This window comes from Pantherophis guttatus, chromosome 1 (genome assembly GCF_059756535.1).
Source record: "Pantherophis guttatus breed Tessera chromosome 1, ASM5975653v1, whole genome shotgun sequence".
In the NCBI taxonomy this organism is placed as follows: domain Eukaryota; kingdom Metazoa; phylum Chordata; class Lepidosauria; order Squamata; family Colubridae; genus Pantherophis; species Pantherophis guttatus.
This window is the reverse complement of record NC_142063.1, coordinates 345022644-345046803: the sequence shown is the minus strand read 5'-3', so window position 1 is coordinate 345046803 and position 24160 is coordinate 345022644. Positions and strand designations below refer to the sequence as shown.

The following is a 24160-nucleotide window of genomic DNA, read 5'->3' as shown; positions in this document are numbered from 1 at the left end:
ATTGAGGACTACCCGTGTGGCAAACAAATTAATTAAACAGCCCTCTTTCCAATGAATGAATGAATGAATGAATGAATGAATTATTCAAGGCGACGCTGTTATTTCTTTGGACTGTTGAGTTAGCACAGGGGTCGGCAACCTGCAGCTCTGGAGCCACATGTGGCTCTTTCACCCCTCTGCTGCGGCTCCCTGTCACTCAAAATAGGCATCACAACCGCCAATGTGCGACACCTGCCGGGACGCGATTTATTGAGCTTTTCAACCTCCGGTAGGCCATCCATGGATAAATCCAAGAAAAGTTTCGGAAGAATATAGAACATTTAATTCAACTACATATGCTAGTTTTGTGGCCGCTCAGGAAATAGTCAGGCACGGGAAGGGTTTTGTGGCTCCCGGTGTTTTCTTTTCTGTGGGAAACGGGTCCAAATGGCTCTTTGAGTGCTTAAGGTTGCAGACCCCTGAGTTAGCAAATAAAGAAATCAGCTCTGTATTCACAGGTTTTAACAGAGTTTTAAACCTCTAACCCCTGCCCCCACAACCCACCGCCTGCCGGCTGGTTTCCAAAAACAGATCCCACCTCCTTCTGCCCCCTCCCCAGCCCCTCTCCGCCCAAAAAATACGGGGCGTAGACCCCAGAAGGTGTCAAAGGGAAGAGATACAACCTTCTGATTGGACAGCCATTTGTTCAGGATGGCAGGAGTCGGCAACCTTAAACAGGGAGCCGCAGCAGAGGGGTGAAAGAGCCACATGCGGCTCCAGAGCCACAGGTTGCTGATCCCTGGTATAAGCAGTGGTGGGTTCCTCCCGGTTCCGCCGGTTCCGTCGAGCCGGTAGCGGTGACGATATGACGTCATCAAACCGGTTCTCCCCCCCGCCCTCCCCACTTTATTCTTACCTTTTATTTGGTCCCATCCCCAATCTGTTGCTGCCTCCTGAGTCCCAGCTGATGACTAGAGGGAAAAAAAACTGTTTAAATTCTTGCTGGGGGGCTTCAAAGGGCCGCCCTACAGCTGATCAGTGTTAAAAGCAAACAAATGAGTCGGGTCGTAAGTGCGAGGACTGGTCGTAAGTGCGAGGATCTTCCAGAAATGACTCTGACCAGCTAGCCACGCCCACCTAGTCACATGGCCTCCAAGCCACACCCACAAAATAAGCCACGCCTACAGAACCGGTAGTAAAAAAATTTAGAACCCACCCCTGGGTATAAGGACTCCTGATTTGGCCCGTGGGGGGGGTTGGACTAGAGGACCTTTGAGGTCCCCTCCAGTTCTACAATTCTATAATCTTATAAATTCTAGAAGTTGGATGATTGAATGGTCCTTCCCCCAGGCTGGAGAGAGGAATGGATAAGAGATTGGGGACAGGGCTTTTGCCTGGATGGCTGAAAAGAACCTCTATGTCTCAAGGCAGTCTACCACGCCTTACCCAACGCTAGAAGGAAGAATGTAAAAAAGCTGGAGTTAAGCCAATGACAGGTAGTCCTTGGCTTACGACCGCAATCGAGCCCCACATTTTTGTTGCTAAGCGAGACAGGCGTTAAGTGGGTTTTCCCCTCATTTTACGACCTTTCTTGCCACCATTGTTAAGTGAATCGCTGCAGTTATTAACATGGTTGTTAAGTGAATCTGCCTTCCCCGTGGCTCTTGCTTGTCAGGCGGTCGCAAAAGGGGATCACGTGACCCCGGGATGCTGTGACCATCATAAATAGGAACCGGTTGCCACGTGTCTGAATTTTTTATCACGTGACCGCAGGGATGCCGGAGCGGTCGTAAGTGTGAAAAAGTCCCTTTTTTAAAGCGACGTTGCAACTTCGAACGGTCGCTAAATGAACGGTGGTAAGTCAAGGACTATCTGTAAGTGAGTGGGAAAAGGGAGCAGTGGTGAAATCCAATTTTTTTTTACTACCGGTTCTGTGGGCGTGGCGGGGTGGGCGTGGCAGGGGAAGGATACTGCAAAATCTCCATTCCCAGCCCACTCCAGGGGAAGGATATTGCAAAATCTCCATTCCCACCCCTCTCTAGGGCCAGCCAGAATTGGTATTTGCCGGTTCTCTGAACTGCTCAAAATTTCCGCTGCCGGTTCGCCAGAACCTGTCAGAACCTGCTGGATTTCACCCCTGTTCTGATTTTTTGGCTGTCTTCCTTTTTTTTTCTGGCATAATTTTAGTTTTATAGACTGTTTCTTGGATTTTTGTCCTTATTACTCACATAAGCTTCTGGGCTCTGCCCACCTTGAGCTGATAATGGAAACCTTGATCGAGTGATCAAGTCTCTTTTTTATGACTCTTTTGTTTCTTATTTCTCCATCCGTCCATCCATTTTCGTCAGCTCAGAGGCCTCTTTTGGGAAGAATTACAAGACAAACATTGGCCAGTCGTAAATCAGGGTTCCTACAAAAGATAACTCTGTTTTTCCTTTTTTAAAAAAAGTTCCTTCAGTCACCTGCCAAAAATAAAATTACAGAAATGCTTTTATTTAAGTCTTTGTATACTTGCCTTTTGATTGTTTTTTTTTTTTTTTTACAAATCACTCGAGGCGGCAAATGTATTTAGCGCACACAGAGCTGAAGAAGCTTCTTAGGTGAGAAGCGAAAAGTCTTCAAAGAAAAAGCAGAAAATCCAGTGGCCTCTTCGAGCTCTTGTATCTGTTGGATAGTATCCCTCCCCTTCCTGATGCTCCTCCATTTATAAATCCATTCACCATTTGGGAAGGGTTTTCCAACGGGAATCTTTTTGGGGGAATTTCCTGGAATTTACGGCAAGCTTTTTACCTCCGATCTGAAGCCGGAAATTGCAAGACGGCTTATATCCTTGGGCATCGCTAAATGGGTTGCAACCCGCCCCCTGAACTTAATGCTTGGTTTACGTGCGAGCAACTGGCGTTCCTCTTTTCTTTTTGCCGGCGGCCGGAGAGTTTGTGCTATTTCTCGGTGTTCTGGAGAAGGGGACATCCCCTATTCCCAACTGAGCCGGCCTTTGTCCCTTGCCGGATGAGAAACATCTGACTCCCAGTCAGCTAAGATCATCATCTGATAATGTCCAGCCTTGATATTTTCCAGATATTGCTTCAGGCAGAAAAAAAATTCCGGGTTGGGTTTGTTTTTTATTTTTTATTTTTATTTTTTATTTTTTAATTTAATTAATTAAATTAATTTAATTAAAAAATTAATTCTCTTCTCCGGAGACTCAGGGCAGCTTACAATGCATTAAGCAATAGCCTTCATCCTTTTGTATATTTATACAAAGTCAGCTTATTGCCCCCACAAACTGGGTCCTCAATTTACCTACCTTAGAAAGGATGGAAGGCTGAGTCAACCTTGAGCCTTGGAGAGATTCGAACTAGCAGTAATTGCAGGCAGCTGGATGATAATAACAGGCTATTAGTCTGCTGCGCCACCAGGCTCTATTAAATTTTAAATTATTTATTATTAAAATAACATTACAAACAGCATATACAATACTTCACCCTGTGCTATACATAAGAAAGGAAGATTTGGTTCTTCGGATATATCCTCATGATCGCCAAAATCCACGTTCTCGGGGTACAGGTACCGAAGCATCCAATTTTCCCAGCGCATAGTCCACGAATGGTTTCCAAATTTTCCAGAAAATATCTTCTTTATAGTCACCATTTCGGGTTGGGTTTGAAGGAGAAGGTTTGGCTTCAGAAGTTGGAGCATCTCAAGTTTGGGGATGGTTGTCCTGGATTTGCCTTCGTTCGACTAGAAGTCCTCTAAAGTCCCTTCCATCCCGGCTACAGGTCAGGGGTGGGTTCTAATCGGCTTTACTACCGGTTCTCTTTGTGTGCGCGCTTCGCGTGCGATCGCCTCTTCAGTCGCGCGCAGCAATCCGTTCTGCCACACCTTTCAGATGGGCAAAAAAACCCGACATATAAGGTCGGCATAACGCCGGGGCGGGCGGGAGGGCCAGCTCCGGAAGATAGAGAACCGGTTCGGTAACGTCATATTGTCACCGCTATCGGCTCTCACGAACCGGGCCGAACCGGGAGGAACTGCTGATACAGGTAGTGTCAGGCTGGCCCCAGCTTACTCCCCTTGGAAAGAAAGACCCTTGACTCCATTAGAGAAAAGATACTTTTACTACCGATCAACCGACAATGTCGGCTGGCGACCCCCAGGGGGAGAGCCTTCTCTCTGATGGCGCCCACCCTCTGGAACAACCTCCCCCCAGAGTTACGTACAATAACAGACCTCCGGATTTTTCGTCGGGCCCTGAAAACCTATTTATTTCAACTAGCTGGGCTGGCTTGAGTTAAATTTTAAATTGATTTTAAATTGGGTTGTTTTAATTTACGGCCAAAATATTTAATTATTTCAATACTGTTTTTAAATTTTGTATGCTCTGTTTTTACCTTGGCTGTGCACCGCCCTGAGTCCTATTTGGAGAAGGGCGGTATAGAAATTTAATTAATAAAAATAATAAATAAACCCATGGAACAGAAGTTGCCTTCAGAAGTTGTGGGAGCTTCATCACTGGAAGCTTTCAAGAAGAGACTGGGCTGCCCCCTGTCAGAAATGGTGTAGGATGTCCTTGCTTGGGTGAGAGGTTGGACTAGATGACCTCCGAGAGGAGAGGAGGAGAGGAGAGGAGAGGAGAGGAGAAGAGAGGAGAGGAGAGCTGGAAGGGACCTGTTAGGAGACCTATACCATTCCAGACAAGTGGCTATCCAGTCCCTTCTTAAAAACCTTCAGTGATGAAGCACCCACAACTTCTGGTGGCAAGCAGTTCCACCGATGAATTGTTCTAACTGTCAGGAAGCTTCTCCTTAATTCCAGGTTGCTTCCGTCGCTCCTTGTCCTGCCTTCTGGTGCTTTGGAGGAGAGGACGATGCTTTCTAACTTTCTGTCCTTTGCTCCTTGATAAAAATCCTTTCGTAACTCCCCCCCCCCCATGTCGCCCTTTAGCCGGGAGAAAGGTCAGCCCCTAGATCGGATAGCTCACGTAAACGCGCCGGGTGGAGATTGCATAAACCGACTTAATCCAGGTGGATGTCGCTTATCTTGGCGTCTTTCCCTTCAGTGCAGAACGCGCCAAGCTAAAGTTTGCATTCCCAGGTTCCGAGAGCCAGATCAAACTCTTTGGGACCAAAAGACACAAGGAGTGTTTGTCTGGCTCGGAGGATTGCAGACCGCAAGGGGAGAGAGAGAGAGAGAGAGAGAGAGAGAGAGAGAGAGAGAGAGAGAGAGCTCCCGGTGTGTCGAACGCTCGCTTTGATTGGCAGGAGGTGACTCTTAGGTAGGGCACGCGAGTGTGGAGCGTTGCAGAGCCAGAATGATAGGCTGAAGCAAACGTATTTTGCAACGTCTGTCATCTGTCTGTCTATTCCTCTATCCATCCGTCCACCCATGTATCTACCTACCAGTGGTGGGTTCCTCCCGGTTCGGTCCGGTTCGGCCGAGCCGGTAGCGGTGACGATATGACGTCACCAAACCGGTTCTCCCTCCCCCCCCACGTTATTCTTACCTTTTATTTGGCCCCACCCCCAATCTATTGCTGCCTCCTGAGTCCCAGCTGATGACTAGAGGGGAAAAAAAACTGTTTAAACTCTTGCCGCGGGGCTTCAAAGGGCCGCCCTACAGCTGATCAGTGTTAAAAGCAAACAAATGAGTCGGGTCGTAAGTGCGAGGACTGGTCGTAAGTGCGAGGACCTTCCAGAAATGACTCTGGCCAGCTAGCCACGCCCACCTAGTCACATGACCTCCAAGCCACACCCACAAAATGAGCCACGCCCACAGAACTGGTAGTAAAAAAATTTAGAACCCACCCCTGCTACCTACCTACTCATTCATGCAGGGGTGGGATTGAAAAATTTTAGCAACTGGTTCTCTGTCTGGTTGCTTGGGTGGGCGGGGCCTACTCGGCCTCCTGCACCATGGGGGGGCATTTTCGCCCTCCCCAGGCTCTGGAGGCTTTCCTCGAGCCTCTGGGAGGGGCAAAAACAGCCTTCCCCAGGCTCCGGAGGCCATCCAAACTTCCGGTATTTCCAGGAGGCCCATTTTTCGCACTCCGCGCGGACCCTGCACCTAAAACAGGCCATATAGAGACTCCTGGGAGGGGAGGGGTGGAGTGGGAGGGGCCAGTCAGTCCTTGCAACTACCGGTTCGGCGAACCAGATGTAAAATTAGTATCCGGTTTTCTCGAACCGGTCCAAATCCCACCCCTGCATTCATGTATCCACCTATCGACCTATCCATCCATCTACATGTCCATCCATCCATGTACCTACCTATCCTTCCATCCGTCCGCCTGTATACGTATCCTTGCATCCATCCATCCATCCATCCATGTACCTACTCTCCCTCCCTCCCTCCCAACCATCCATTCATCTATCTCTACATCCACCCTTCATCCCTCCCTCCCTCCATCCATCAGCCTACATACCCATCCATCCATCTACCTACCTACCCATCTGTCCAACCATCTCTCTGTCTACATATCCCTACTTCCATCCATCCATGTTTCTACCTACCCACGCATTCGTCCATCCACCCCTTTATCCTTCCTTCCCTGCACCTATCCATCCATCCACATACCATCTACCTACCTATAATATACCTACTTACCCATCCATCTGTCCATTTGTCTCTCTGTCTACATATTCCTCATCTATCCATCCATGTATCTACTTATCTACTCACCCTATCCATCCATTCACATAATTACCTGTCTATCCATCCATCTGTCTGTTACACATCCACCCTCCATCCATCTATCTATCTATCTATCTATCTATCTATCTATCTATCTATCTATCTATCTACATATACGTCTGTCTGTCTCCTTATCCATCTGTCCATCTGTCTGTCCATCTGTCTATGTATTCATCCATTCACATAATTACCTGTCCATCCATCCATCTATCTATCTATCTATCTATCTATCTATCTATCTATCTATCTATCTATCCGTCTGTCTGTCTCCTTATCCATCGGTCTGTCCATCTTCCATCCATCTATCTCTCATCTATCTATCTATCTATCTATCTATCTATCTATCTATCTATCTATCCGTCTGCCTGTCTCCTTATCCATCTATCCATCTGTCTGTCCATCTGTCTATGTATCCATCCATTCACATAATTACCTGTCCATCCATCCGTCTGTCTGTTACACATCCACTCACCATCCATCTATCTATCTCTCATCTATCTATCTATCTACATATGCATCTGTCTGTCTGTCTCCTTATCCATCTATCCATCCATCTGTCCGTCCATCCCTCTATCTGCTTATATATTGTTTATATATCGTATTGGGGTATTGAATTTAGCACCTGGAAAAATACTTGAATTCCCTTTCCCCTCAATCACCACCATACACCGTATTTCCACAACTATCTGGACACTTTTCACTTAACTTTAGCAAGCTAGTCTCTGGCTGAAGAACCATTTTCCATGACATTTGAAACCAGAAAGTAAAACACCAGAAGTAAAAATGGCAGATTATTGGAAACTCAGAAGGACAAGGTGGTTAGGGGTGGGTTTCCAGAAGAAGACCAGGATAGCAGTGTTCCAATATTTGAGGGGCTGCCCCAAATAAGACGGGGTCACCCTATTCTCCAAAGCACCTGAAGGCAGGAGAAGAAGCAACGGATGGAAACTCATCAAGGAGAGAAGCAACTTAGAACTAAGGAGGAATTTCCTGACAGTGAGAACAATTAACCAGTGGAACAACTTGCCACCAGAAGTTGTGAATGCTCCAACACTGGACGTTTTAAACGAGATTGGACAACCATTTATCTGAAATGGTATAAGGTCTCCTGCTTGAGCAGGGGGTTGGACTAGAAGACCTCCAGGGTCCCTTCCAACTCTTATTATTCTATAATTCCAATCTCAGATACGCCCCACTGGGAGACAAGTGTGCGGTTTGGTAATACCGGACGGTGGTGTTTGGCTTGTCCATTTAAGAGAATGACTTTCAGAAGTAAATATTTAAACGACTTTCAGGATGATCCTCTAACTTTGGAATTTCCTCCCCAGTTCACAGCCCAACTGTTGGGCTTCTTGATCAGTGTGGTGAGCTCCATCTTCTGCGGCCACCTGGGCAAGGTGGAACTGGATGCCGTCACCCTTGCCGTCTCGGTAGGTACATCCCCGCTTAGCCGAAGAAGGAAAAGAGATTTTCTAGCACTGTCACCCCGGTAGAATTAGAGAAGGTGAGGATTGACTATTGACTGGCGCATGGATGTGCGGACTTCCACTCCCAGAATCCCCCAGCCAGCATGTTTTAAGATGAGTGGACTTCCACTCCCAGAATTCCCTAGCCTGCATGCTTTAAAATGGGTGGACTTCCACTCCCAGAATCCCCCAGCCAGCCTGCTTTAAGATGGATGGACTTCCACTCCCAGAATTCCCCAGCCTGCATGCTTTAAGATGGATGGACTTCCACTCCCAGAATTCCCCAGCCTGCATGCTTTAAAATGGGTGGACTTCCACTCCCAGAATTCCCCAGCCAGCCTGCTTTAAGAGGGGTGGACTTCCACTCCCAGAATTCCCCAGCCAGCCTGCTTTAAGAGGGGTGGACTTCCACTCCCAGAATTCCCCAGCCTGCATGCTTTAAGATGGATGGACTTCCACTCCCAGAATTCCCCAGCCTGCATGCTTTAAGATGAGTGGACTTCCACTCCCAGAATTCCCCAGCCTGCATGCTTTAAGATGGATGGACTTCCACTCCCAGAATTCCCCAGCCTGCATGCTTTAAGATGAGTGGACTTCCACTCCCAGAATTCCCCAGCCTGCATGCTTTAAGATGAGTGGACTTCCACTCCCAGAATTCCCCAGCCTGCATGCTTTAAGATGGATGGACTTCCACTCCCAGAATTCCCCAGCCAGCCTGCTTTAAGAGGGGTGGACTTCCACTCCCAGAATTCCCCAGCCTGCATGCTTTAAGACGGGTGGACTTCCACTCCCAGAATTCCCCAGCCAGCCTGCTTTAAGAGGGGTGGACTTCCACTCCCAGAATTCCCCAGCCTGCATGCTTTAAGACGGGTGGACTTCCACTCCCAGAATCCCCCAGCCAGCATGCTTTAAGATGAGTGGACTTCCACTCCCAGAATTCCCCAGCCAGCATGCTTTAAGAGGGGTGGACTTCCACTCCCAGAATTCCCTAGCTGGCATGCTTTAAGATGGGTGGACTTCCACTCCCAGAATTCCCCAGCCAGCATGCTTTAAGATGGGTGGACTTCAACTCCCAGAATTCCCCAGCCAGCCTGCTTTAAGACGGGTGGACTTCCACTCCCAGAATTCCCCAGCCAGCCTGCTTTAAGATGGGTGGACTTCCACTCCCAGAATTCCCCAGCCAGCCTGCTTTAAGATGGGTGGACTTCAACTCCCAGAATCCCCCAGCCAGCCTGCTTTAAGATGGGTGGACTTCAACTCCCAGAATCCCCCAGCCAGCCTGCTTTAAGACGGGTGGACTTCCACTCCCAGAATCCCCCAGCCAGCATGCTTTAAGATGGGTGGACTCCAACTCCCAGAATCCCCCAGCCAGCCTGCTTTAAGATGGATGGACTTCCACTCCCAGAATTCCCCAGCCTGCATGCTTTAAGATGGATGGACTTCCACTCCCAGAATTCCCCAGCCTGCATGCTTTAAGACGGGTGGACTTCCACTCCCAGAATCCCCCAGCCAGCATGCTTTAAGATGAGTGGACTTCCACTCCCAGAATTCCCCAGCCAGCATGCTTTAAGAGGGGTGGACTTCCACTCCCAGAATTCCCTAGCTGGCATGCTTTAAGATGGGTGGACTTCCACTCCCAGAATTCCCCAGCCGGCATGCTTTAAGATGGGTGGACTTCAACTCCCAGAATTCCCCAGCCAGCCTGCTTTAAGATGGGTGGACTTCCACTCCCAGAATTCCCCAGCCAGCCTGCTTTAAGATGGGTGGACTTCAACTCCCAGAATTCCCCAGCCAGCCTGCTTTAAGACGGGTGGACTTCCACTCCCAGAATTCCCCAGCCTGCATGCTTTAAGACGGGTGGACTTCAACTCCCAGAATTCCCCAGCCAGCCTGCTTTAAGACGGGTGGACTTCAACTCCCAGAATTCCCCAGCCAGCCTGCTTTAAGATGGGTGGACTTCAACTCCCAGAATTCCCCAGCCAGCCTGCTTTAAGATGGGTGGACTTCAACTCCCAGAATTCCCCAGCCTGCATGCTTTAAGATGGGTGGACTTCAACTCCCAGAATTCCCCAGCCAGCCTGCTTTAAGATGGGTGGACTTCAACTCCCAGAATTCCCCAGCCAGCCTGCTTTAAGATGGGTGGACTTCAACTCCCAGAATTCCCCAGCCAGCCTGCTTTAAGACGGGTGGACTTCCACTCCCAGTATTCCCCAGCCAGCCTGCTTTAAGATGGGTGGACTTCCACTCCCAGAATTCCCCAGCCAGCCTGCTTTAAGATGGGTGGACTTCAACTCCCAGAATCCCCCAGCCAGCCTGCTTTAAGATGGGTGGACTTCAACTCCCAGAATCCCCCAGCCAGCATGCTTTAAGATGGGTGGACTCCAACTCCCAGAATCCCCCAGCCAGCATGCTTTAAGATGGGTGGACTCCAACTCCCAGAATCCCCCAGCCAGCCTGCTTTAAGACGGGTGGACTTCCACTCCCAGAATCCCCCAGCCAGCATGCTTTAAGATGGGTGGACTCCAACTCCCAGAATCCCCCAGCCAGCCTGCTTTAAGATGGGTGGACTTCAACTCCCAGAATTCCCCAGCCAGCCTGCTTTAAGACGGGTGGACTTCCACTCCCAGAATTCCCCAGCCTGCATGCTTTAAGATGGATGGACTTCCACTCCCAGAATTCCCCAGCCTGCATGCTTTAAGATGGATGGACTTCCACTCCCAGAATTCCCCAGCCTGCATGCTTTAAGACGGGTGGACTTCCACTCCCAGAATTCCCCAGCCTGCATGCTTTAAGAGGGGTGGACTTCCACTCCCAGAATTCCCCAGCCTGCATGCTTTAAGAAGGATGGACTTCCACTCCCAGAATTTCCCAGCCTGCATGCTTTAAGACGGGTGGACTTCCACTCCCAGAATTCCCCAGCCTGCATGCTTTAAGATGGATGGACTTCCACTCCCAGAATTCCCCAGCCAGCCTGCTTTAAGAGGGGTGGACTTCCACTCCCAGAATTCCCCAGCCTGCATGCTTTAAGACGGGTGGACTTCCACTCCCAGAATCCCCCAGCCAGCATGCTTTAAGAGGGGTGGACTTCCACTCCCAGAATTCCCCAGCCAGCCTGCTTTAAGGGGGGTGGACTTCCACTCCCAGAATTCCCCAGCCTGCATGCTTTAAGACGGGTGGACTTCCACTCCCAGAATCCCCCAGCCAGCATGCTTTAAGAGGGGTGGACTTCCACTCCCAGAATTCCCCAGCCAGCCTGCTTTAAGATGGGTGGACTTCCACTCCCAGAATTCCCCAGCCAGCAATGCTTTAAGAGGGGTGGACTTCCACTCCCAGAATCCCCCAGCCAGCCATGCTTTAAGAGGGGTGGACTCCAACTCCCAGAATCCCCCAGCCAGCCTGCTTTAAGATGGGTGGACTTCAACTCCCAGAATTCCCCAGCCAGCCATGCTTTAAGAGGGGTGGACTTCCACTCCCAGAATACCCCAGCCAGCATGCTTTAAGAGGGGTGGACTTCCACTCCCAGAATTCCCCAGCCAGCCATGCTTTAAGAGGGGTGGACTTCCACTCCCAGAATCCCCCAGCCAGCATGCTTTAAGATGGGTGGACTTCAACTCCCAGAATTCCCCAGCCAGCCATGCTTTAAGAGGGGTGGACTTCCACTCCCAGAATTCCCCAGCCTGCATGCTTTAAGATGGATGGACTTCCACTCCCAGAATTCCCCAGCCATCATGCTTTAAGAGGGGTGGACTTCCACTCCCAGAATCCCCCAGCCATCATGCTTTAAGAGGGGAGGACTTCCACTCCCAGAATCCCCCAGCCATCATGCTTTAAGAGGGATGGACTTCCACTCCCAGAATCCCCCAGCCATCATGCTTTAAGAGGGGTGGACTTCCACTCCCAGAATTCCCCAGCCAGCATGCTTTAAGAGGGGTGGACTTCCACTCCCAGAATTCCCCAGCCAGCATGCTTTAAGAGGGGTGGACTTCCACTCCCAGAATCCCCCAGCCATCATGCTTTAAGAGGGGAGGACTTCCACTCCCAGAATCCCCCAGCCATCATGCTTTAAGAGGGATGGACTTCCACTCCCAGAATCCCCCAGCCAGCATGCTTTAAGAGGGGTGGACTTCCACTCCCAGAATTCCCCAGCCATCATGCTTTAAGAGGGGTGGACTTCCACTCCCAGAATCCCCCAGCCATCATGCTTTAAGAGGGGAGGACTTCCACTCCCAGAATCCCCCAGCCATCATGCTTTAAGAGGGATGGACTTCCACTCCCAGAATCCCCCAGCCATCATGCTTTAAGAGGGGTGGACTTCCACTCCCAGAATCCCCCAGCCAGCATGCTTTAAGAGGGGTGGACTTCCACTCCCAGAATTCTTTGACAGACGGACCCAGAATTCTGCAACCCTCCGTGCATTGATGGTTGAGGAATTCTGGGAGTGGGAAAGACGGTGTTGGAGGCTGAACGGTGGACAAATACAGTGGAAATCTCGTGCTGACCTTTCCTTTTCCCCCCTTCCCTCCTTTCAAGGTCGTCAACGTGGTTGGCATTTCGGTGGGTACCGGCTTGGCATCGGTATGCGACACCCTCATGTCACAGGTACCGTGCCTTTCGCTTAACAACTGCGGTGATTCGCTTAATGACCATGGCAATAAAAGCCCTTCTCTGATCCTCATATGCTTATGATTCTGCGTCTCTCCTATCAATGAAGAGAATTTGTATAAATTTAAGCCTGTGGTCCTCGAATTCCTCAGCGCTTTGCTCAGAGATCCTTTGGTGGGTGAACAGAGGTAGTCCTCGACTTGTAGCAGTTCATTTAGTGACCGCTCCAAGTTACGAGGCTACTGAAAATAGTGACATGGGACCGTTTTTCACACTTATGACCATTGCAGCATCTCCGTGGTCACGTGATAAAAAATTTAGACTCTTGGCAACTGGTTCCTATTTATGACGGTCGCAGGATCCCGGGGTCAAGTTTTTAAAATTTTAAAATTCTTCAATTTTAAATTTGTCTTATGAATTTGGGGTGTTTTAAATTTTGTTTTCCGGGCCAATTATTTAATTGTATTTTAATGCTTTTTTAACATTTGTATTATATGTATTTTATTTGGCTGTTCACCACCCTGAGTCCTTCGGGAGTAGGGCGGTATACAAATTCAATAAATAATAATAATAATAATAATAATAATAATAATAATAATAATAATAATAATAATAATCCCCTTTGCGTCCTTCTGACGAGCAAAGTCAATGAGGAAGCCAGATTCACTTAACAATCATGTGACTTACTTAACAAATGCAATGATTCCCTTAACAACCGTGGCTGGGAAATTTGTAAACCGGGGCAAATTTCACTTCACAAATGTTTCACTTAGCAACGTAAATTTTGGGCCCCGTTGTGGCCGTAGCTTGAGGACTGCCTGTAATAAGAACCTGATTTCCTAGCTGCCCTGAGGGAAATGACGGATAATGTATTTTACATTTTATTTTATTATATTTTATTTTATTTTTCATTTTATTTATTTTATTTTTCATTTTATTTATTTTATTTTTCATTTTATTTAATTTTTCATTTTATTTATTTTATTTATTTTATTTTATTTTATTATTTTATTTTTTATTCTATTTTATTTATTTTATTCTTTATTATCCTATTTTATTTTATTTTATTATTTTATTCATTTTATTTTATTTTTTATTATTCTATTTTATTTTATTTTATTATTTTAATTTTTATTCTATTCTATTCTATTTTCTATTCTATTCTATTCTATTCTATTTATTTTTATTTTATTTTATTTATTTTATTTTATTTTATTTTATTTTATTATTTATTTTATTTTATTTTATTTTTTTTATTTTATTTTATTATTATTTTTATTTATTTTATTTTATTTTATTTTATTTTATTTTATTTTATTTTCTCTCTCTCTCTCTCTTTTAACCAGACTTACGGGAGTAAGAACGTGAAGAGAGTCGGCACTATCCTGCAACGGGGCATCCTAATCCTTCTCCTTTTCTGCTTTCCCTGCTGGGCCCTTTTCCTTAACACCGAGAGGATCTTGCTGCTTTTCCGACAGGATCCCGAAGTCTCCAGGTTGGGCATGCTCGAACGGGTGATTGTGTGGCGTTCTTGGGCGATTGTGTGCCAATGCCCGGCCTTGTGCAGACACGCACGCATTCCTGAACTACAATCCCTTCTGGGTGCGGTGGCCCATTTGCTTTGACAGCCTGTGCCCGGAACTCATCTATTTGCAGCTGGGAGTCATGTTGCTAGTCCCTGACGTTTTGAATCTGTCTCTAACCCCGCAAAACAGATCGAGAAAAACGGCAAAAAAAAAAAAAAGGGCGCCTCTCGGTTTTGCAAAACGGTGCAAATCAGTGGGGGAATTCAAATTTTTTTTTTACTACCGGTTCTGTGGGCGTGGCACGGCTTGGTGGGCGTGGCAGGGGAAGGATAATGCAAAATCTCCATTCCAACCCCACTCTGGGGCCAGCCAGAGGTGGTATTTGCCAGTTCTCGGAACTACTCAAAATTTCCGCTACCGGTTCTGCGGAACCTGTCAGAACCTGCTGAATAGCAGCCCTGGTGTAAATCCATAGCCGGATCCTAAAAATTCTTTTTTTTTTTGAATGGGGGATAGAATAGAATAGAATAGAATAGAATAGAATAGAATAGAATAGAATAGAATAGAATAGAATAGAATAGAATAGAATAGAATAGAATTTTTAATGGCCAAGTGTGTCTTGCTGCATTTATTTATTTATTTATTTATTTATTTAATTAATTAATTGATTAATTTTTATACCGCCCTTTTCCCGAAGGACTCAGGGTGGTGTACAGCCAAAAATAAAACCCACAACTATATGAAAGTTAAAAGACAATTTAAAAATATTAATTAATTTGGTCGAAAAAGCTAAAATAGAAACCACGCATTAAAATAGCATTTAGGCCAGCCCTGCTTGGTGAAACAATAGCGTTTTGAGGGTGCGGTGAAAGGTGCGAAGGTCGGGGATCCTACGAATCTCCCGGGGCAGCTCATTCCAGAGGGCAGGTGCCCCCACAGAGAAGGCTCTCCCCCCCAATGTCGCCAGTCGACATTGTTTGACCGACGGCACCCTGAGGAGTCCCTCTCTGTGGGAGCGTACTGGTCGATGGGAGGTTATCGGTGGCAGAAGGCGGTCTCATAAGTACCCGGGTCCTAAGCCATGGAGCGCTTTAAAGATGGCAACCAACACCTTGAATCGCACCCGGAAGACCACCGGGAGCCAGGGTAGCTCGCACAGGAGCGGTGTTACATGGGAGCGTCAAGTCGCTCCCATAATCACCCGCGCGGCTGCATTCTGGACCAGCTGGAGCCTCCGGGTGCTCTTCAAGGGGAGCCCCATGTAGAGAGCGTTACAGTAGTCCAGACGGAAGGTGACGAAGGCATGAGTGACTGTGCGTAAGGAGTCCCGGTCCAGAAAGGGACGCAATTGCATATGTTGTCACTGTACATAAAAGAAAAAAACTGTCCTTCTGTCTAGTTGTTTTGGTGTGCAGTGCTCTATAGCGTCGTTTTAAGGGTAGGAGTTGAAACAGTTTATGTCCAGGATATGAGACGTCTGTAAATATTTTCACAGCCCTCTTTTTGACTCGTGGAGTATACAGGTCCTCCATGGAAGGCAGGTTGGTAGCCGTGGTTTTTTCTGCAGTTCTAATTCTCCTCTGAAGTCTGTGTCTGTCTTGTTGGGTTGCAGAGCCAAACCAGACAGTTATGGAGGTGCAGATGACAGACTCAACAATTCCTCTGTAGAACCGTATCAGCAGCTCCTTGGGCAGTTTGAGCTTCCTGAGTTGGCGCAGAAAGAACCTTCTTTGTTGTGCTTTTTTGATGACGTTTTTGATGTTGGGTGTCCATTTTAGATCTTGCGATATGGTGGAACCTAGAAATTTGAAGGTCTCTGCCGTTGATACTGTGTTGTCTAGTATCGTGAGAGGTGGAAGTATGGGAGGGTTTCTCCTAAAGTCCACCACCATTTCTACGGTTTTGAGCGTGTTCAGTTCCTCTGTCAGGTTTCGATACTATCTCAAACTAAATGAATTTCCAAACTGCCGATCTTTGAGGAAATTTTCTCTTTATTGAGCATAGTGATCTGTCCCTGGCTCTTTCGCGGTCAGCACTGACCTTTGTCCCCCAATCCCCCCCTTTCCGATCCCCAATTCTCTGCGTCTCATTGGCTATCTTCCAAGCCACTCTCCTCATCCCATCTCTGTCAGATCACAGGAATGTCCCCCCCCTCCTCCCATCTCCGAGGAAACAGAATCTTCAAAGGAATTAAGTAGGCCAAAGTTCAAGCTTCTCCTCTCCTTTCAATACGTCAGCGCTGGAACGCTGACATCCAGATTGTTCCAGTCGCGCCACGAGGCTAGTTGTTCAACCTCCCGTCTGTACGTGGATTCATCGTTGTCTCGAATGAGATCGATCACTGTTGTGTCATCTGCGAACTTCGGTAGTTTAACAGATGGATCGTTAGAGATGCAGTCATTGGTATGCAGAGAGAAGAGAAGTGGGGAGAGCACACAGCTTTGGGGGGGCCCTGTGCTAATTGTACAGGTATCTGATGAGATTCTGCTTAGCTTCACCTGCTGCTTCCTGTCTGTTAGGAAGCTTATGATCCCCTTACAAGGGTGCTCAGGTACCACTAGCTGGTTTAGCTTAGTTAGAAGAATGTGTTCTGTCCCCAACCACACGCACACACCCCAACAGACGTTCAAGAGTTAAAGACCAAACCAGCCGGCAAAATCCTTTTCCTTATGATAACGGAACTTGGCAACAACCTAGTGGCTGCCTGCCAAGAGTTTATTATTTACGAAGAGGCGACATAGCTTCTCCCCACTTCTGATACATCAAAAGAAACAGCTCAATAATTACTGAGTCAATCAAGTCCAGAGATAGTCCAGTAAAGTCTTAAAGCAAAAGTCCGGCAATGCAGAATGGCGTGGAAGCTTTCAGCTTTGTTCGTCACAAGGTTTGACTGGCCACCACGCTCCCTTTTATATCCTGTGGGGTGTGGTCCAGTGACTCAGCCTAATCTCGGGCACGCCTTTTCTTCTGTTGCGCGCGCTTATCTCTGCGACGCTGGTGTGGATCCAGCCAAGACTCATTACCCTCATCACTGTCCACCTGTGGCTGCGTGGACGTGTTTGGCCCCGGCCCTATCTCTTGCTCTTCGGCGGACACCGAAGGCATTGCCAGAGAGGAGGGTCCTGGAGAGGGAGGCCTTGCCAACTCCTCTCCTTCACTCTCGGAGTCCTCTCCTGCCGATGACACAGGCTCAGATAATGGAGCCACAACAGAATGTCTGGAATGATGGTATTGAATGCTGAACTAAAGTCTATGAAGAGGACTCTTGCGTATGTCTTTGGAGATTCAAGATGTTGTAGGACCGTGATGGCGAACCTATGGCACGCGTGCCACAGGTGGCACGCTTAGCCATATCAGTGGGCACGTGAGCTTTGCCCTAACTCAGCTATGGCGCGCATGCGCGAGTCGGCCAGCTGATTTTGGGCCTTCTGGGCCCACCGGAAGTCGGGAAATGGGCCCTTTCTGGCCTCCAGAGGGCCTCCGGGAAGGTGGGGAAGACTGTTTTCACCCTCCCCAGGCTCCAAGAAAGGCTCTGGAGCCTGGGGAGAGTGAAAAACAGGCCTCCGGGGCCCACCGGAAGTTGGCCAATGGGCCGTTTCCTGCCTCCGGAGGGCCTCCGAGGGTTGGGGGGAGGCCGTTTTTGCCCTCCCCAGGCTCCAAGAAAGCCTCTGGTTTTCAAGTGGGACACCACTAGCCTTTCAAAGCCTTTTCATGACTACAGATGTTAGAGCAACTGGTCTGTAGTCGTTCAGTTCCTTGATGGTGGGCTTCTCCGGCACTGGGATGATAGTAGAGCATTTGAAGCAAGAAGGAACATAGCACATCTCTAGCGATTTCTTGAAGATTCGGGTGAAGATGGGGGCCAATTGGTCAGCACAGACCTTTAAGCAAGAAGGAGTAATCTTGTCTGGGCCTGGAGCTTTTCCTGGCTTTTGTCTGTGAAATGGGACTATTTATTTTTCTGGCTTGTGCAAGTCTTTCCTTTTTTTATACATATATATATATATATATATATATATATATATATATATATATATATATATATATATATATACATTTTCTTTAATATGCAGAAGTATTCAATAAACAGTGTATTATCTGGGTCTTTTTACATGTACCTAATAGTACTACTACTACTAATAGTAATAATAATGATAATAATGGTGATAATAATAATAGTAATAATAATACATCTTAAGAAGGTACTTGGTTGATACCTAAGACGCTGGCAGCAACTCGTATCAACCATTAGCACCAGTCAGTGGTATTTGTGATGCATTTTGAATGTTCAGTTGACTGAGTTTCATGTTTAATGAATAAAAGTCTATATAATAATAATAATAACAACAACAGTAATAATAACAATAATCTTTACTTACATATAGTAATATTCTTCCCATTTCTAATTTCTACTTTTATTATCTAACCATTGTTAAAACCAATTCATTTTATAAGTCATCCTCAACTTATGACCGGTAGCTTAGTGACTCTTCCAAGTTACGACTTGCTTGGAAAAAAGGATGCCGCGTCCCATTTCTGAAGTTATGACAGTCCTTTTGTCCCATGGTTACGTGATTGCAGAGACTCGGTAATGCGGTCACACTTACGGCCTTTTGGGGGGTCCTCATCCTGTTTTATGATGTAAGCCGTAAAATTGGGTGCAACTCACTTAACAACCATCTCACTTAAGAACAGCGATTCTGGTCTCAATTGTGATCGTAAGTTGAGGACTATTTGTGCTTCAGTTCCCTATGGCTGCCTCAAATATTGCAGTGGGTAACAAACACCTAACAAACCATGGTCATCCATGGGGGAGAGAGGTCAAAAAAGGCAAGGGAGCATCTGTTTTTGAGGGGCCCCCAAAATAATAGAATAACTCAGGAAGTACAGCTTTTCCAGAAAAAAAACGGAGTATTTCAAGTGATGGTGGATTACAGAAAGTTCTTGACTTATGACCATTCATTTAAGGTCCGTTCCATGTTACGACGCTAGTGAAAAAAAAGTGACTGATGACCGTTTCCCACACTTACGACCGTTGCAGCATTCCCCAGGGTCAAAATTCAGATGCTTGGCAACTGGCTCATATTTACGACGGTTGCCGCGTGTCCCGGGCTCACGCAATCCCCTTTTGCGACCTTCTAACAAGCCAAGTCAACAGGGGAGCCAGATTCACTGAACGACCGTGTGACTCACTTAACAACTGCAGCGACTCACTTAGCCACGGTGGCAAGAAAAGTTGCAAAACGAGGCAAAATTCACTTCATACATGTCTCGGCGACGGAAGGTTTTGAGCTCCGTTGCGGGCGTAAATCGGGGATGACCCGTAAGGTGGTTTATGATAACACTACTTTCAACCCACACGCACACAAAAGACACACCCATCGCAGGTGTCCCTTTCACACAAACCCGTCGAGATCAAATTAAGCAATCAACCCAATTAAGCCAACTCTTTAATTTCCTCCTTTTGGGTGGAGCACCGAAAAGAAAAACGGACAAAAAGAGCTGCTCTAACGTCACAGATTCTTCTATTTCACGCCGGCAGGATTATTTTTGCTTTTTTAAAAAATTAGGAAAGGATGGGTTGTGTTCCAAAAACACACCTTGCTCTTGTGTAACAGCTACGCGACCGTCTTTTTTTTCTTCCCTTTCTTGTTTTTTGCCTCTTCTCTTCGTTCCTGTTTTGTTTTGTTTTTTTAATTCCTTCTTCGTTTCAAACTTTGAGAAAAAACTTTCCTTCTCTTATATTTTTTCGGTCAAAAGTTCATCTTCACATCGGAAAAAAACCTACATTTTTTTTTTTAGGGAAAGAAGGAGTTAATAGCAGATCCTTAAATTTTTTTCCCCCTTAAAACAACAACAACAAGACAATTTTGTCTTGCAGGAGAACCTCCAGTGAAAGGGGCAGTCTATCTTTGAATAAGCTAACCTTTTCGCCATTGCATGCCAAAAGCTGGGGGAGCCTGGGAGGGGTTGCGCGCACATGTGCCCACACCCATAATTCAAAGCCCCCCCCGCCCCCTGCGCATGCGCACGACCCCCCCCTCACGCTCCCCTCGCTTTTGGCACATGATGGCACATTGGGCCCGGTAGGCCCGTTTTTCGCCTTCCCCAGGCTCCAGAGGCTTTTTTGGAGCCTGGGGAGGGTGAAAACAGCCTTCCCCCCTCCCCCCCAGAGGCCGGAAACAGTCTGTTTCCCAACTTCCGGTGGGCCTGTAAGGCCCGAAAATCCCCCCCTCATGCTCCCCTCGCTTTTGGCACATGATGGCACATTGGGCCCGGTAGGCCCGTTTTTCGCCCTCCCCAGGCTCCAGAGGCTTTCCTGGAGCCTGGGGAGGGTGAAAACAGCCTCCCCCCTCCCCAGAGGCCAGAAACAGCCTGTTTCCCAACTTCCGGTGGGCCTGGAAGGCCCGAAAATCCCCCCCCCCCCGCGCTCCCCTCGCTTTTGGCACATGATGGCACATTTGGCCTGGTAGGCCCGTTTTTCGCTCTTCCCAGGCTCCAGAGGCTTTCTTGGAGCCTGGGGAGGGTGAAAACGGCCTTCCCCCCTCCCCCCCCCGAGGCCGGAAACAGTCTGTTTCCCAACTTCCGGTGGGCCTGTAAGGCCCGAAAATCTCCCCCTCGCGCTGCCCTCGCTTTTGGCACATGATGGCACATTAGGCCCGGTAGGCCCGTTTTTCACCCTTCCCAGGCTCCAGAGGCTTTCTTGGAATCTGGGGAGGGTGAAAAATGGCCTCCCCCCCCCCCAGAGGCCGGAAGCAGCCTGTTTCCCAACTTCCGGTGGGCCTGGAAGGCCTGAAAATCCCTCCCTCACGCTCCCCTCACTTTTGGCACATGATGGCACATTGGGCCCGGTAGGCCCGTTTTTTTGCCCTCCCCAGGCTCCAGAGGCTTTCCTGGAGCCTGGGGAGGGTGAAAACAGCCTTCCCAATCCCCCGCCAGAGGCTGGAAACAGCCTGTTTCCCAACTTCCGGTGGGCCCGGAAGGCCCGAAAATCAGCTGGCCGGCACACCCATGGGCATCGGAACTGAGCTAGGGCAACGCTTGCGTGCCCACAGATATGGCTCCCATGCCACCTGTGGCATGCGAGCCATAGGTTCGCCATCACGGCCCTATACCATTCTAGACAGATGGCTGTCCAGTCTCTTCATAAAAACCGCCAGTGATGAAGCGCCCTCAACTTCTGGTGGCAAGCAGTTCCACTGGTTAATTTGTCCTCACCGTCAGGAAGTTTCTCCTCAATTCCAGGTTGCTTCTCTCCTTGGTTAGTTTCCACCCGTCGCTTCTTGTCCTGCCTTCAGGGGCTTTGGAGAATAGCTTGACTCCCTCTTCTTTGGGGCAGCCCCTGAGATACTGGAACCATTCCTATCATGTCCCGTCCTCCCCACCGAGTCCTTCTTTTGTTCCCATCCCATTAAAATGTTTTTTCATTTTTTCTTGCAGATTAACCCACATTTATGTGATGATCTTTATTCCTGCCCTGCCGGTAAGTGTGTCATTGGCTGCATTCGCACAAACACATACACACACCAGGCGAAATCAGGTCCAGGGAAGTCTGTTCATCTGTCGGTTGTGTGAACAGGGCTTGTTGGGTTAAGACAGTGTTTCTCAACCTTGATAGCTTGAAGATGGGTGGACTTCAACTCCCAGAATCCCCCAGCCAGCAGCGCTGGCTGGGGGATTCTGGGAGTTGAAGTCCACCCATCTTCAAGCTTCCAAGGTTGAGAAACACTGGGTTAAGAAGACATGATGGCTTGTTAGCTGACTTAATAGAGGAAGGAAAGCATTACATTTCATTAACCCGGGTTCAGAGTTCAAGGTACAATGTGAACCCAAGTAAAAGGTGATTTGAAGGAAAAAAAAAAATCACAGGAAGTCCTCAATTTACAACGGTTCATTTAGTGACCATTCGACGTTCACAACAGCACTGAAAAAGCGACTTATGACCGTTTTTCACACTTAACGACCATTGAAGCATCCCCATGAACATAAAGGTTCAGCTTTATGACGGGGTTGCAGTGTCCTGGGGTCACGCGATCCCCTATTTGCGACCCGCCAAGCCAAGTCAACGGGGAAGCCAGATTCACATACCAACCCTGTCACAACTGTAGGAATTCACTTAACAGCGGTGGCAAGAAAGATCGTACAATGGGGCAAAACTCACTTAACACATTTCTCACTCAGCAACATCAATTTTGGGCTCGATGGTGGTTGTAAGTCGAGGACTACCTGTTACAGGTAGTCCTCAACTTACGTCCACAATTGGGACCAGAATTTCCGTTGCTAAGCAAGGCACTTGTTAAGTGAGCCGTGCACAAACCTTTCTGGTGCCACGGTTATTAAATGTACAAGTACAGTTAGTCCTCCCCTTACAACCATTCGTTTAGTGACCATTCAAAGGAACAATGGCACTGGAAAAAGTGACTTATGGCCGTTTCTCACACTTATGACCGTTGCAGCATCCCTGCGGTCACATGATCAAGATCCAAATGCTTGGCAACTGACTCATATTTATAACGGTAGCATTGTCCCGGGGTCATGTGATCCCCTTTTGTGACCTACTCCCAAGCAAAGCCAACTGGGGGGAAGCTACATTCGTTATACGACTGCATGATTCACTTAACGACCAGGACAAAAAAAAGGCCGTAAAATGGGGGAAAACTCACTTAACGGCTATCTCGCTTAGTGGTAGAAATTTTGGGTTCGGTTGTAGTTGTAAGTCAAGGATTGGCAGTAAGTGAATCATGCGGTCGTCTGAGTGAATTCAGCTGCTTCTACTGAATTTGCCAACTGCGAAAGTCACAAATGGAGATCACGTGACCCTGGGAAGCTCTAACCATTGTAAATCCATGCCTGTTGCCAAGTACCAAATATGATCACCTGATTCTCATGGTCGTAAAAGCGAGGACCGGTCGCAAGCCACTTTTTTCACCCCCGTCCCGATTTCGAATGGTCGCTAAAATTGAGATATTTTAATTACTTCTCTATTTTTATGATCTGTAAACTGCCCGGCATCGTCGACATATTGGGGAAGATAAATTTAAAGAGGAAAGAAAGAAAAAAAAATGAATCGTCGTAAGTCGAGGACTCCCTGAATTGTTGCTTTTCCCCCTCCCCCCCCCCAATGACATTTCACTTGGGACCCTCGCCTCCCTTGAGGGCCCCATGCGCGTCAGGAAAAATAAAACAAAGTGAATAAAATAACAATGAAAAAAATGATTTTCAATCAGAGAAACTAATTTAAATCTTTTTGGGGTGCATTTTCAGGCCGCGTTCATCTACCAGCTGGAAACACGTTATTTGCAAAGTCAGGTACGTCTGTTGTTAAAAGGAGAATTTTCTGGGAGAGGCAACCATACCTCAAAAGCAGCAGATTAGGCTAATGCTTTTGTTATTATTGTTACTTGCGGAGTCGTGTCCGACCCATCGCGACCCCATGGACAACGTCCCTCCAGGCCTCCCTGTCCTCTACCATCCTCTGGAGTCCATTTGTTATGGAATGATGGGACCAAACAACATTCCTGGGTCAGCCAGAGACGGTTTATTGCGCAGTTTCAGAATCAGATTTGTATCTGCAATTCTGAACCAAGAAGAGCTCTGATACAACTGCTTTTATACATATCCAAGACAAAGGATTTTGTGAGCACAGCAGTTTTCCATTTGTACATTTGTTACATTATAATTGACACTTTCTAATTACTAAATTCCTTCATTATATTCTAGTTCATAAGATTATCTTAGCTAAACAACCTTCCTCAGTTCTGTGATTGCTGAGGCGTAGATTCATGGCTGCTTTGGATAATGTCAGTAAGTAACTTTTTGTTTCATATGGATGTCCTTGCATCCTTGACAGCTAGGCCCCTCAGAAGATATATATTACCAAGAATGGAATTTAGCTGA

At 47.5% G+C, this 24160-nt stretch overlaps 1 protein-coding gene across 1 annotated transcript in view; it reads left to right on the top strand.

Annotated features, from left to right (window-relative positions):
• The window catches only part of SLC47A1 (solute carrier family 47 member 1), a 45692-nt gene that overhangs the window by 3067 nt on the left and 18465 nt on the right, over positions 1 to 24160 (top strand). Inside the window, exons 2-6 of the mRNA XM_060685626.2 lie at positions 7998 to 8099; positions 12666 to 12734; positions 14084 to 14232; positions 21704 to 21746; positions 23528 to 23572. Coding sequence (XP_060541609.2) covers positions 7998 to 8099; positions 12666 to 12734; positions 14084 to 14232; positions 21704 to 21746; positions 23528 to 23572 — 408 coding nt within the window. The remainder of the gene's footprint in view (positions 1 to 7997; positions 8100 to 12665; positions 12735 to 14083; positions 14233 to 21703; positions 21747 to 23527; positions 23573 to 24160) is intronic.